This window comes from Hyla sarda, chromosome 3, assembly GCF_029499605.1.
Source record: "Hyla sarda isolate aHylSar1 chromosome 3, aHylSar1.hap1, whole genome shotgun sequence".
In the NCBI taxonomy this organism is placed as follows: domain Eukaryota; kingdom Metazoa; phylum Chordata; class Amphibia; order Anura; family Hylidae; genus Hyla; species Hyla sarda.
The window spans coordinates 296,629,986-296,645,335 of NC_079191.1; the positions used below are offsets into that span (position 1 = coordinate 296,629,986).

Here is a 15,350-nt window from a genome sequence, read left to right on the forward strand (position 1 = left end):
CCATTAGTACTATTTTAGAAGGGGTCTGAGCCAATCGGACAAGTCTGTGCAAAGGGCCGTGTGAACCTAACCCAAGATGGGCCATTCCTTTTTAAAGGCTGGATGACCCCTTTAACCCCTTAAAGACACAGGGCATACCCATATGCCCCCATATAGTCCTTAAGGTACGCCCTGCGTTTCTCCGCTACCCAGGCAGGAACTGGAGTGGGATGCCTGCTGAAATCATTCAGCAGGCATCCTGTGACAATGCCTGGGGGGGTCCAGAGACCATCAATTCAGATGGGCGATTTGCGGCGATTCCAGGCTGATCGGGTCTCTGATGACCCGATAGCCCAGAAAATAGGGATGATTGGAGCTGTCAGAGACAGCTCCGACCATCCTGAAGGATAGGAGCGAATTGGCAGGGGTGCCACCTCCTCCTATCCCCTGCCATTGGTCGGTCAGGACTGAACAACCAATTGCAGTTGGGGGCGGGGGGTTAAAGTTGAAATCTCCACTCTTCCCGCCCCTGGATGTCCGAGCAGAGTGGGGGGAAGATGGCGGCGGGGGTCAGAGTATGGGAGGACCAACGATCACGGCGGGACCAGCAACAGGACCGGCGGCACAAAGCAGGCGGGGGCGGAGGCAGCAGTGAAGATCAGTGGTGAGTGATCTTCACTGCTGCATTTTAGGAGTTGCCAAACTACAACTCCCAGCATGCCCAGACAGCCAAAGACTATCTGGGCATGCTGGGAGTTGTAGTTTGGCAACAGCTGGAGGGCCGCAGTTTATACAGTGGTGCCCAAGCTGTAGCCCTTCAGATGTTGCCGAACTACAACTCCCAGCATGTCTGGGCAGTCAGAGCATGCTTGGAGTTGTAGTTTTGCAACATCTGAAGGGCTACAGTGCAAAACTATAACTCCCAGCATGCATTGACAGACCATGCATGCTGGGAGTTGTAGTTTAGCAACAGCTGGAGGCACACAGGTTGGGAAACACTGAGTTAAGTAACAAACTCTCAGTGTTTTGCAACCAGTGTGCCTCCAGCTGTTGCATATCTACAACCCCCAGAATGCACGAAGAGCCAAAGGGCATGCTGTAGAAGTGTGCCTCCAGCTGTTGCATAACAAGTCCCAGCATGACCTTCAGCTATCACTGCATGCTGAGAGTTGTAGTTTTTGCAATAGCTGAAGACACACTGGTTGTGAAACACAGAGTTTGTTACCTAACTGAGTGTTTCACAACCAGTGTGCCTCCAGCTGTTGCAAACTACAACTCCCAGCATGCCCTTTGGCTGTCCGTACATGCTGGGAGTTGTGCTTTTGCAACAGCTGGAGGCACAATGGTTGCGAAACTTTGAGTTAAGTAACAAACTCTGTGTTTTGCAACCAATGTGCTTCTAGCTATTGAATAACTACAACCCCCAGCAGGTTTGAGATACAGCAGATTTTCCGCTGCAACTCAAACTCCCAGCGGGAAACTCGCTGTGAACCCGCCCGTGTGAATGTACCCTAAAAACACTACACTACACCTACACAAAATAAAGGGTAAAACTCTACATATACCCCTACACATTTACCCTAGGCATGCTGGGAGTTTTGCAACAGCTGGAGACACCCTGTTTGGGAAACACTGCCGTAAGGTAATTTTGGTATCGGAGGCAAGTGTAATTCTTGCATCCGGGTCCGTCCCTGTGCAAATCCCTAATTTAGGCCTCAAATGCACATGGCGTTCTCTCACTTCAGAGCCCTGTCGTATTTCAAGGCAACAGTTTAGGGCCACATATGGGGTATTTCCGCACTCGAAAGAAATTGCCTCACAAATTTTGGGGGGCTTTTTATCCTTTCACCCCCTAATGAAAAGGTAAAGTTGGGGTCTACTCCAGCATGTTGTAAAAAATTTTTTTTTTTTTACACTAACATGCTAGTGTTGCCCCACAGGAGGTAAAAGGAAAAAAAGACCCCCAAGTAACGCAATTTCTCCTGAGTACGGAAATACCCCATATATGGACGTCAAATGCTCTGCGGGAGCACAAAAAGGCTCTGGAGTGAGAGCGCCATGTACATTTGAGGTGATTTGCACAGGGGTGGCTGATAGTTACAGCGGTTCTGACATAAACGCAAAAAAAATAAAAACACCCACATATGACCCCATTTTGGAAACTACACCCCTCATGCAACGTAAAAAGGGTTATAGTGATCCTTAACACCCCACAGGTGTTTCAAGAATTTTCGTTAAAAGTGGACGTGAAAATTAATTATTTTTTTTTCTCTATAATGCTGGTGTTATCCAAAATTTTTCATTCACATTTTCACAAGGGGTAATAGGAAAAAAGTTTGCCATAATTTGTAACCCCATTTGTAAACCCCCACTGCACCTCTTATTACATTCCGTAAGGGGTGTAGTTTCCAAGATGGGGTCACATGTGGGGGTCCATTGTTCTGGCACCATGGGGGCTTTGTAAACACACATGGCCCCTGACTTCCATTCCAAATAAATTCTCCCTCCTAAAGCCCAATGGCGCTCCTTCTCTTCTGCGCATTGTAGTTCACTCTCAGAGCACTTTACATCCACATATGCGGTATTTCCATACTCAGAAGAAACAGGGTTAACAAATTTTGGGAAGCTTTTTCTCCTATTAACCCATGTGAAAATAAAAAAATTTCACCAGCATTTTAGTGAAAAAAATCTAATTTTTTATTTTCACATCCATCTTTAACGGAAATTTGTCAAACACTTGCGGGGTGTAAAGGCTCATTGTACCCCTTGTTACGTTCCTCGAAAGGTGTAGTTTCCAAAATAGTATGTTATGTGGAGTTTTTTTTTTGCTGTTCTGGCATCATAGGGGCTTCCTAAATGTGACGTGCCCCCCAAAAACCATTTCAGCTAAATTTGCTTTCCAAAAGCCAAATGTGACTTCTTCTCTTCTGAGCATTGTAGTGCGCCAACAGTGCACTTGACAACCCCACATGGGGTATTTCCATACTCAAAAGAGATGGGGTTATAAATTTGGGGGGCATTTCCTTCTATTACCCCTTGAAAAATGTAAGATTTGGGGAAAAACCAGCATTTTAGTGAAAACATTTACACATCCAACTTTAAGGAAAAGTAATCAAACACCTGTGGGGTGTAGTACCTTGAGGGGTGTAGTTTCCAAAATAGTATGCCAAGTGTTTTTTTTTGTTGTTGTTCTGGCACAATAGGGGCTTCCTAAATGTGACATGCCCCCCCAAAAAAACATTTCAGAAAAACTCACTCTTCAAAATCCCATTGTCGCTCCTTCCCTTCTGAGCCCTCTAGTGCACCCACACAGTACTTAACATCCACATATTAGGTATTTCCTTACTCGAGAGAAATTGGGTTACAAATTTTAGGGTGATTTCTCTCCTTTTACCCCTTGTAAAAATTTAAAAACTGGGTCTACAAGAACATGCGAGTGTAAAAAATTTAGATTTTGAATCTTCTCCTTCACTTTGCTCTATTCCTGTGAAACACCTAAAGGGTTAACACACTTTCTGAATGTCATTTTGAATACTTTGAGGGGTGCAGTTTTTATAATGGGGTAATTTATGGGGTATTTCTAATATAAAGGCCCTTCAAATCCAAATTGGAAAATTGCTGCTGAACTTTAAAGCCCTTTAAATTTTATGATGCAAACATAAAGTAGACATATATGGGAATCAATATAAAATTAATTTGGGATGTCCATTCTCCTTATAAGCAGAGAGTTTCAAAGTTAAAAAAATGCAAAATTTTCAAATGTTTCATTAAATTTTTTATTTTTTTTTTTACCAAGAAATGATTAGTACCACTAACAATGAATATGTCATGAAAAAACTATCTCAGAATCAGAATGAAAAGTAAAAGCATCCCAGAGTTATTCATGCTTAAAGTGACAGTGGTAAGATGTGCAAAAATGCTCGGGTCCTTAAGGTGAAAATTAGTCCTTAAGGGGTTAAATGTGGTATAATTTTCCTGAGCTTTCACAAAAAGATTATCATATAAAAAACACTCAACAGACTTTGCACATGGGAACAAGCCCCCCAAAAATTGGTCTATGAACCAAATGTTTCAAAGTCAATTTCATTATTTAATTATTTTCCTTCCATCTGTTGAGGATGGTGGTAATAAATCTGACTTTTTGATTACGTTGTTTTTATTTATCAGATGAAAATTCAAATTTTGATTAATTTTATAATGGTTTCACTTTTACAAAGGATTTCTGAATCCTGATAAATTCCCCCCTTTGGATAAATTCCCCCCTTCTGGTTCCTATGATGCAATTTGTTGCAATCAACTTCCTACAAAAAAAAATCCCAATTTTTACATTATTTACAGTATAACTACGGAACTCTCTTCCACATGATGTTGTGATGTTCGACTTAATAAACATGTTCAGGGGGGGGGGGGGGGCTGGGTGTTTTTATGGAAAAATATACTATTATAAAATAGATACTAGATTACTGCTACTCTGTGATGTGGAAATTGGCATCAGCTACAAAGGATTTTTTTTTTTTTTTTTTGCCCTCCTCTGAATCAACACAGTAGGGTTTTAGGTTAATCTTAAAAGACTTTTGTCTTTTTTTCAACCTTATAAACAATGTATCTATGTAAATACATGGCTAGAACGTTACATACCTTGTTTTTCAAATTCTTCAAATAAATTCAAGCTTGTGATGCTTGGACCTGTAAATATTATGTAATTTTTTCCACATGAATTCTGGCACAAGTTCTTAGCAACTATGCTGTGCAGTTGTGGCTTGTTTTTCAAAGTGTCAAGGCTATCTGTGCCACTTCCTTCCTTCAAATGAACAAACATCTAAAAAAAAATATATATATATAATAATAATGTTAAAAAAAATATAGATTTATTGATTGATGCATAAATAAATATTTTTCAAAATAGAACTGCAATTAAGATACATAGTATAATAGTTATAATAGTAAATATTAGATAACTAAACATAGTAAGTTAAATGTGCTCTGTCAGATTTTTATACTTTTTATATGTTGTACATCTTGGCAAAACAGTTTTTCTAATATACCTCTTCACATTTTCACATTTTATTAAAGAAAACTACTGCCTTTGAAAATCCCACCACTAGGGGATCCCATACCTCCCAGGACACTGATGAGTCCCACAGCAGCATGAGGGCATCCAAGGGTCATGGACATGAGATGGATGATTGACAAGGTTGCAGGAGGAACACAACCTGCAGCAACAGAGAGTGTACCAAACATGTGCCTCCAGCTGTTGCATGCTGGGAGTTGTAGTTTTGAAAAAAAAACTGTAGGCAAACAGCTGAAGGCAACACTGCTGCTGCAAAAAAAAGTTATCCAAACACTGTACCTCAAACTGTTCCAAAACTACAAATCGCAGCATTACAGGACTGTTAAAGGATGATACACATAATTGACATAGGAACATAAGAAAATGTATTCTTAAAAAACTACTGTACTTTTAGCACTAAACCTTTGCACTAATTTAGGAAAATGTAAGTTATACACTCACCATATTGTCTTTGGTGTGTGAGTGTGTACAGTATAAAACCAGCGAGAAGAGTGTTAATGAGCAGAGCTGCCAGGCTCGATCTGAGAGCAGTGAATCAGCAGAGTGAGGGAGGAGGAGTCATCACAGTGCAGGCAAGAGAGGATTATGCCCCCTTCCGATGGAAAAGACATTGAGCAGCTGTAATATACTATTTTTTAGTGAAATACTGGTGAGAGACAGTGGCGTTGCTGGGGTTGGTGTCACCAAATTACCAAATGTAATTTTTCTAGCCATAATGTTGACAAAGATATATATTGAAAGTAATCGCTACAGCCCTGATTGGACATATCAGACAATGATATAAGTAACTCACAGGTCTTGACGTCCTTTCTATAATCTTTCCTTAACTAGTTTAGGTACATAGCGCTGTGACTTATTCAAGCTAAATTTTCTCTCTGCTGAACTTGACACCCAGATGACTCCTTACTTCATCAGTGGAGTCTGATCCTCTATATGAAAACAATAATTTATTTAACACTGCCAGTTACCCTATCCTGAATATACTACCACACACTGTACCCTCTGAATATAATACTACCACATACTGTGCTCTCTAAATATAATACTGCAACACACTGCATTCTAAAAATAATACTACCACACACTGCAACCTCTGAAAACAATACTATCACACACAATGCTCTCTGAATATAATGCTACCACACACTGTAACTAGAGATGAGCAAATCAAAGTTGACGAATCCAAATTTGTTACGAATTTCATGAAAAATTGGATTTGCAATGAATACGAATATCGCCGCGATTCTATTGCACGAATCGCTTCATTAAACTCCATTTTACAGCGTTCCAGGCTATTGAGGACCTAAGATGGCGGATCCACATGTGAGTACATGGGGCAGGGGATTATGGGAGGGTGGGAAACAGCGGCGGGAATGAAGGTAGGCGGGCTGACCCTAAATCACATGTGAGATGCAGCCTATCAGTGTTCACTGACCCCTGTGATGTCACAGCCCCTATATAATCGGCGGCCATCTTGCCTCTCTTCATTTCATCTATGCACTCAGATGGAGAGGACGGGACTGTGTGTGTGTGTGTGTGTGTGAATGGCTCATACCACATACCACAGCATTACACTGCAACTGCTAGTCACATCAGCATTAGGGAAAGGCAGGAGTGCAGAGTGCTGTGCTGTTACTCTCAGAAGGATCATTGATAGCTAAACCTCCTATTCATGTTATTGAGCATTGCAGCAGAGAGGGGCAGATAGCTGTCAGCTGCCTCATACAGATCTCCAAGCTGCCTGAACTTTCTGAAGCATCTTATCTCCTCATTTTTCAGCTCTAATGAGTTTTTTTTCTCCACAAATCTTCTGCTGCTCAAAATTGTGTGACAATTTAGGGTTTAATCCCTGGATTTTTTTTTTTGGGTAATGCTGCACTGTTGGGTCCTGCTGCTGTTCAGAAATAAGTCATATTAGTGTGGACTTTAGTGCCAGGACGTGCACAGAGAAGGGGCAGAGGCCTACATACGTCAGGCAGAGTTGGCAGCAGACTTGGGGCGAGTGGCAGCAGGAGTCGCAGAAATAGACCTAAGCTCCCGTTCACACCCAGCAGTTGTGTCGTCGACCCATCTCTCCTCGTGAATTGGTTTGCACACTCATCCCCATCATCACAAGCGACATCTGACAAACCCAGTCATGAGTCGGTGGGTTCCTCAGACACAACCCTCAGTTGGCATGGCCCGGGAGCAGTCCCTGTAATCCCATTGCCTTTGTCCTATGCTGTTCCCTCTCCCAAAGTAGTATCTCATGCTTTGGGTTCAGCTCCACTATTTAGCGAGGACGCTGTAATAGAGTACAGTCAGCATCTAATGGGCAGCCAAGAATGTGAGGAGACATGCGTACCTTGCTCCGCAAGACGGCCAAGTAGTGATGCGGAGAGTGACGTGGGAGGTGGTGTTTCAGTTGCTCAGGGTCCTGAGGCAGACACTGTTGTGGAACACGAGGAGGACATCAGTGACGTGCACACATCTTTTGATGATGATGAAGCCGAACGCAATTGGGAGCCGGGTGCAGAAGCCGGGGCTTCATCATCATCAGGAGAAGAGATTTGCTCTTTGTCTATGAGGCAGCAAGGCGGTAGCACGGTTGGCAATCAGCGTGGTGGTGGCAGTAGTGGAAATTCAGGAGCCAAACGTGCCAGGGGGAGACCACCTGCTTTGCGGCAAGCTACCATTCAGGGAGGTAGTGGAACAGGGGTTCCTGGAGATGGCACCAATAGCAGTGAAATAGTGCGAACTACGGGTGGGAAAATCAGCTACTCTGCGGTGTGGTTGTTCTTCATAAAGAATCCGGAGCTTCTTAGTGCAGTCACATGCAAAATCTGTGGGCAGAAAGTAAAGCGTGGCCAGGGTCCCAATCTCGGCACCACGGCCCTGCGTCAACACATCATTCGCCACCATAAAGCGGCCTGGGATAACCGTGGCTCCGAGGTAGTGGTCCAGCCTGCCGCATCACCCAGTGGCAATCCGCTCCCTCCGTCATCCAGCCAAGGCTCCACCACCTCAGCCGAAGGGAGCATTGTGTCAAACCATCCTTCTTGCGCTCCTGCTTCCTCCGCTCATAGTCAGCCATTCCGCCAACAATCGATCGGCGAAGCCATCTCCAAGAGACAACAGTATGCGCCCACTCATCCAACGGCGCAGAAGTTGAATGTGCTCCTGTCCAAGTTGCTGGTTTTGCAGTCCCTCCCTTTCCAACTGGTGGACTCTGCAGCTTTCAGGGAATTGATGGCTTTTGCCGAGCCGAGGTGGAGAGTCCCAAGCAGTCATTTCTATGTGAAGAAGGCAGTACCAGCCCTGCATAAGTTTGTACAAGAGAAGGTGAGCCAGTCCTTGAGCCTGTCGGTGTGTTCAAAAGTGCACGGCAGCGCCGACGTGTGGAGCTGTAACTACGGGCAGGTACAATACATGTCTTTAACGGCCCTCTGGGTAAACGTTGTTCCTGCACAGCCACAGCAGCAACTTGGACAGGTCACATCGCTTCCTCCTCCACGCTCTCGCTCCCAGACAGTTGGTCCTTTTACAGTGTGCACCTCCTCCTCCTCCCCGTGTCCTCGGCCTCCACTGCACATCCAAATCTCGGTGGCCCTTCATCGTACCACGTGTGTAGGGCACAGCGGTGTCAAGCCGTCCTTCACATGGTTTGCCTTGGTGAACGGAGTCACACGGGGAGGAACTGCTGAAGTTCATTAGGGAAGAAATCCATGTATGGTTTACTCCACGAAATCTGGAAATGGGAACCATGGTGACCGACAATGGGAAGAACATTGTGGCCACGCTGCGACAAGGAAGTGTGAACCATTCACCCTGCATGGCACACGTGTTGAATCTGGCTGTCAAGAAGTTCATCAAGTCTTCACCCCATTTGCAAGATGTCCTGACAATGGCAAGGAAACTGTGCATGCACTTTAGCCACTCGTACACCGCCAAGCACACTTTGCTTGAGCTGCAGCGTCAGAACGGTATCCCACAACATAGTCTCATTTGTGACGTTGCCACACGTTGGAATTCCACCCTCCACATGTTGGACAGACTATACGAACAAAGAAAAGCCATCACGGATTTTTTGATGACACAAGCAGATAGGAGTACTCCCCTGTGTAACTTCAATGTGAACGAGTGGCAGCTCATACGTGACACCTGCTGTTTGCTGAGGCCCTTTGAGGAAGCCACATTTTTTGTTAGTCGCTCAAATTACACCATGAACGACGTAATTCCACTCCTACATTTACTCCAAAAAATGATTGAAAACATGGCTGGTCACGGCAATGGAGATGTTGCGCCTGCATCAGAAGGCTACATGAGTCCTGTGGGGGATGAACTGGAGGAGGATGATGAGGGGCAGAGCGGAGCACAATTTACGGTGGATGAGATGGCCGGTGTTTCTGGTCATTGGACAGGAGAGGAGGAGCAGGAGCAGCCAGAGGAGCTGGAGGGTTATTACGAGGGAGTTCAGACAGAGGACCAAGACACACCGTGGCAGTATGCAGTGGAGATGGAGGCAGGCAGTCCCAGCGAGTCACTGTCACAAATGGCACGATGCATGCTGAGTTGCTTGCGTAGTGACCCCCAAATTGTCAAAATTCATCAGCGCGATGACTTCTGGATCTCCACCTTATTAGACCCTCGCTACCGGCCCAGAATGGGGGCCTTTTTTACACCCATTGAGAGGGAGGACAAACTGACCTACTTCAGGGAGCTTCTACGTAGTCGGTTGGCCGATGCCTATCGGCCACATGGTCCATCCACTCGCAAGTCTGACTCGGGGGGCCCTCTGCGCTCACCTTCTACTGCCACGGCTGCTGGGGAGGGGAGGGGTGGCAGGAGCAGTACCGGCTCAATCAGCAGCAGCCTGAGTCTACAGTCGCTGATGAGTAGCTTCCTTCAGCCGCATAGTGAAGCTACTCATCAGCAGCAGGTGGACATGGAGCAGGACCTGAACCAGCAGGTGGTGGCTTACCTCGACATGACCCTCCCAACAACCGTTGAAGATCCGCTGGACTTCTGGGCAGCCAAACTTGATTTATGGCCGCAACTAGCGGAGTATGCCCTGGAAAAACTGTCATGCCATTAGAGCGGGTGTTTAGTGCGGCCGGGGCCATAGTCACCCCAAGGCGAATGATGAAATGATGAAAAGACTGATGTTTGCCAAGATGAATCAGGGATGGATCAGCCAGGATTTCCAGCCACCAATGACAGATGGGTCTGAGTATATTGACCATGCTCCTACAACAAAATTTTCTCTATTGTGGTTGGTTATTAAACCCTCTGGGGCAGACCTGGGCATTGTACGGCCCGCTTGCCACATACGGCCCTTTGATTGGCTCTGACCGGCCCACGCTGATTGGGGGACATCTATGCTGCCTAATCTGGGGGACATCTATGCTGCCTAATCTGGGGGACATCTATGCTGCCTAATCTGGGTGACATCTATGCTGCCTAATCTGGGGGACAACTATGCTCCTTATCTGGGGGACAACTATGCTGCCTAATCTGGGGGACATCTATGCTGCCTAATCTGGGGGACAACTATGCTCCTAATCTGGGGGGACATCTATGCTGCCTAATCTGGATGACATCTATTCTGCCTACTCTGGGGGACATCTATGCTGCCTACTCTGGGGGACATCTATGCTGCCTAATCTGGGGGACAACTATGCTCCTAATCTGGGGGGACATCTATGCTGCCTAATCTGGATGACATCTATTCTGCCTACTCTGGGGGACATCTATGCTGCCTACTCTGGGGGACATCTATGCTGCCTAATCTGGGTGACAACTATGCTCCTAATCTGAGGGACAACTATGCTCCTAATCTGGTGGACATCTATGATGCCTAATCTGGGGGACAAGTATGCTCCTAATCTGGGGGACATCTATGCTGCCTAATCTGGGTGACATCTATGCTGCCTAATCTGGGGGACAACTATGCTCCTTATCTGGGGGACAACTATGCTCCTAATTTGGTGGACATCTATGATGCCTAATCTGGGGGACAAGTATGCTCCTAATCTGGGGGACAAGTATGCTCCTAATCTGGGGGACATCTATGCTGCCTACTATGGGGGACAAGCATGCTCCTAATCTGGGGTACATCTATGCTGCCTAATCTGGGTGACATCTATGCTGCCTAATCTGGGTGACATCTATGCTGCCTAATCTGGGTGACATCTATGCTGCCTAATCTGGGGGACAAGTATGCTCGTAATCTGGGGGACATCTATGCTGCCTAATCTGGGGGACAACTATGGTCCTAATATGGGGAAAACTGATGCTTCTGGCCTTGGGCCTATAATTTTTTGAAGTTTAGCAGTAGCTAAATACATGCTTAATGCAAATGTCAACATTGATATTTAAATGTAAGGGGTTATGAAACCCTCTTGGCTACTGCGAATGACTGCTCCAGACTCATTCTGTGTCTTTCACAAACTACTTGCCTCCCTGGTGCCTTAGGCCTTGGGCCTATAATTTTTTGAAGTTTAGCAGTAGCTAAATACATGCTTAATGCAAAGGTAAACATTGATCTTTAAATGTAAGGGCTTATGAAAACCTCTTGGGTACTACAAATGCATGCTCCAGACTCATTCTGTGTCTTTCCGGAACTACTTGCCTCCCTGGTGCCTCTTGCCTTGGGCCTTAAATTTTTGGATGTTTAGCAGTAGCTAAATATATGCTTAATGTAAATTTCAACAATGATCGTAAAATTCTCGGCGCTCTGCCAGGGCCTTCTCCTACCCTGCCTGGGCCGATCCGAGGACCTCACTAACTAACTCACTAACTAATCCAATCGCTTATAGCGACGGGCAGTGTGTACAAAGGGCAGGGACTTAATCAACGCTAGCTTATGACCCTCACTTACTGGTAATTCCTTGTTTTAAGGTTAAATAATTGCAATCACAGATCCCTATCACGAACTGGTTTCAGTGTGCAACACGCACCTGTCCTTGAAAGATAGAGACACGCTAATACACAAAGGTATTTCTTTAAAAAAATTCTAAAATGTTGTTGTTTTTTGGAGGGGATTGTGAAGCCCGGGTGTGTACTGGTGCATCAGCCAACTCCAGGCTGTGTCCTTCAGGCAATATATGGGTTCCTGATGCCGCAGAGGTGGGGCCTGGGTCTGGAAATTTCTAATTTTTGGATAGCGGGTGCTACCAATGAGAAATCTTTGTCAAAAATGTCATATATTGTGTTTTTTTGGTGGGGATTGTGAAGCCCTGGTGTGTAGTGTACTAGTGCATCAGCCAACTCCACGCTGTGCCATTCAGCCACTAAATGGTCTCCTCTTGCTGTCAACATGTCCACGCTATGTCATTCAGTCACTATATGGTCTCCTGACACTGATGCCACCACCAGGCTCTGTCATTGTGCTGCTGTGCGGCAGTGATTCTAAGAGCGATGCCGGTAATCTGCATGCTATTCTGAATAACAGTATTATTTCCCTACTCCAGCACAATCCATATGCGTTTTAGGACACAGCAAAGTGTTCTATACCCCTATAGAGGCTGTATGTAGGCTAGAAATAGCCTTTCTTAATATCGATTCGCCGCGACACAATTTCGGAGCGAAACAAACTTTTCGGGAAAATTCGGCGAATCGGCCGAATCGAATTTTTGAAAAGTTCGCACATCTCTACTTATAATGATGGCCATTTATTGCCAATAATATTTTTTAGGATTTGAATATAATGTACATCAGTCCACATTAAATACTTGTGCTTCATGCTAACAAGAATATTAGTTCTCTTTTAGTTCTTCTTAATATGTTCTGTTGAGGGGCATTAAATAGCTAGCTACTGTTGTATTTCCTTTATTTAATCCAGTTTTACAATTGTGTGCTGCTTGGAGTAAAGAGTCTGGTATATTACCTATATGGAGGCAAAGTATCAACCAGCCAAATGTGCATTTATGCAATGGGGAAGCAAATTTGCCTTTAACCCCTTAAGGACGCAGGACGTAAATGTACGTCCTGGTGCAGTGGTACTTAACGCACCAGGACGTACATTTACATCCTGTGCATAACCGCGGGCGTCCGCCATTAACCCCTCAGGTGCCGGGATCAATACAGATCCCGGCATCTGCGGCAGTGCGCGATTTAAATGAACGATCGGATCGCCCACAGCGCTGCTGCGGGGATCCGATCATTCAGAACGCCGCACGGAGGTCCCCTCACCTTCCTCCTTCCGGCTCCCAGCGTCTTCTGCTCTGGTCTGAGATCGAGCAGACCAGAGCAGAAAATCGCCGATAACACTGATCTGTTCTATGTCCTATACATAGAACAGATCAGTATTAGCAATCATGGTATTGCTATGAATAGTCCCCTATGGGGACTATTCAAGTATAAAAAATAAAGTAAAAAAATGTAAAAGTTAAAATGAAAAATCCCCTCCCCCAATAAAAAAGTAAAACGTCCATTTCTTTCCTATTTTACCCCCAAAAAGCGTAAAAAAAATAAATTTTATAGACATATTTGGTATCGCCGCGTGCGTAAATGTCCGAACTATTAAAATAAAATGTTAATGATCCCGTAATGTGAACGTAGAAAAAAAAAGTCCAAAATTGCTACTTTTTTAATACATTTTATTAAAAAAAATTATAAAAAATGTATTAAATGTTTTTTATATGCAAATGTGGTATAAAAAAAAAGTACAGATCATGGCGCAAAAAATTAGCCCTCATACCGCCGCTTATATGGAAAAATAAAAAAGTTAGAGGTCATCAAAATAAAGGGATTATAAACGTACTAATTTGGTTAAAAAGTTTGTGATTTTTTTAAGCACAACAATAATATAAAAGTATGTAATAATGGGTATCATTTTAATCGCATTGACCCTCAGAATAAAGAACACACGTCATTTTTACCGTAAATTGTACGGCGTGAAAACGAAACCTTCCAAAATTAGCAAAATTGCGCTTTTCTTTTTCATTTCCCCACAAAAATAATGTTTTTTGGTTGCGCCATACATTTTATGATATAATGAGTTATGTCATTACAAAGGACAACTGGTCGCGCAAAAAACAAGCCCTCATACTAGTCTGTGGATGAAAATATAAAAGAGTTATGATTTTTAGAAGGCGAGGAGGAAAAAATGAAAACGTAAAAATTAAATTGTCTGAGTCCTTAAGGCCAAAATGGGCTGAGTCCTTAAGGGGTTAAAAGGGTTATCTAGCATTAGAAAAACAGAGCTGATTTTCTTCAAAAACAGCACCACATTTGTCTGCAGTAAATGGAACCAAGTTGGAATGCTGATTTTAGAAGAAACTAGCTCTGTTTTTTTTATAATGCTGGGTAACCTTAATAACATAGTAACATAGTTCATAAGGTTGAAAAAAGACCATCAAGTTCAACCTATATCCCTAATGAGTCCCTACTGAGTTGATCCAGAGGAAGTAAAAAAAAAAAAAAAAAACTCATACTAGAGGTAAAAATTCCTTCCCAACTCCAAATATGGCAATCAAAATAAATCCCTGGATCAACGTTCTGTCCCTATAAATCTAATATACATAACCAGAGATGTTATTACTCTCCAAAAATGCATCCAGACCCCTTTTGAACTCTTTTACAGAGTTCACCATGACCCCCTCCTCTGGCAGAGAATTCCATAATCTCACTGCTCTTACAATAAAGAACCCGCATCTGTGCTGGTGTAGAAACCTTCTTTCCTGTGTATAAATAGATCATGGGAGATATCTCTGTAAGGTCCCCTGATATATTTATACATAGTTATTAGGTCGCCCCTAAGCCATCTTTTTCTGAACTAAATAAACTCAATTCTGATCATCTTTCTTGGTACTATAGTCCTTCCATTCCCCGTATTACCCTGGTTGACTGTCTTTGAACACTCTCCAGTTCCACTATATCTTTCTTGTACACTGGTACCCAACACTTTACACAGTATTCCATGTGTGGTCTGACTAGTGATTTGTACAGCGGTAGAATTATTTCCTTGTCGTGGGCATTTATGCCCTTATTGATGCACGCCATGATTTTATTTGCCTTTGCAGCAACTGCCCGGCACTTTGCAGCAGCTGCCCGGCACTGGTCACTAAAGCTAAATTTACTTTATTTACTTTACTTATTTTATTTATCTTTTTATAGATTTTTTTCATCATATACAATTAAGCATGCATATTCCATGTACATAAATTCATCACATACTTACATACACTTATACTATACCCTTCCACCCATCAATTATATCTATCTCCCACTCCGTGGTGCTCCCCTCTATATCCTTCTCTCTTCTGTTTCCTTAATGTGTTTTTTAGTACATTAACTTTCTCTTTTCATATCTTCTTCT

General features: G+C 43.8%; 1 protein-coding gene across 3 annotated transcripts in view; it reads right to left on the minus strand.

The window, feature by feature from the left end:
• PGBD5 (piggyBac transposable element derived 5) overlaps positions 1–15,350 on the minus strand; it is a 442,361-nt gene that overhangs the window by 187,433 nt on the left and 239,578 nt on the right. For all 3 annotated transcript variants that reach the window (XM_056566918.1, XM_056566919.1, XM_056566920.1), the window contains one exon: positions 4,618–4,798. In XM_056566918.1, the coding sequence (XP_056422893.1) occupies positions 4,618–4,798 (181 nt within the window). The remainder of the gene's footprint in view (positions 1–4,617; positions 4,799–15,350) is intronic.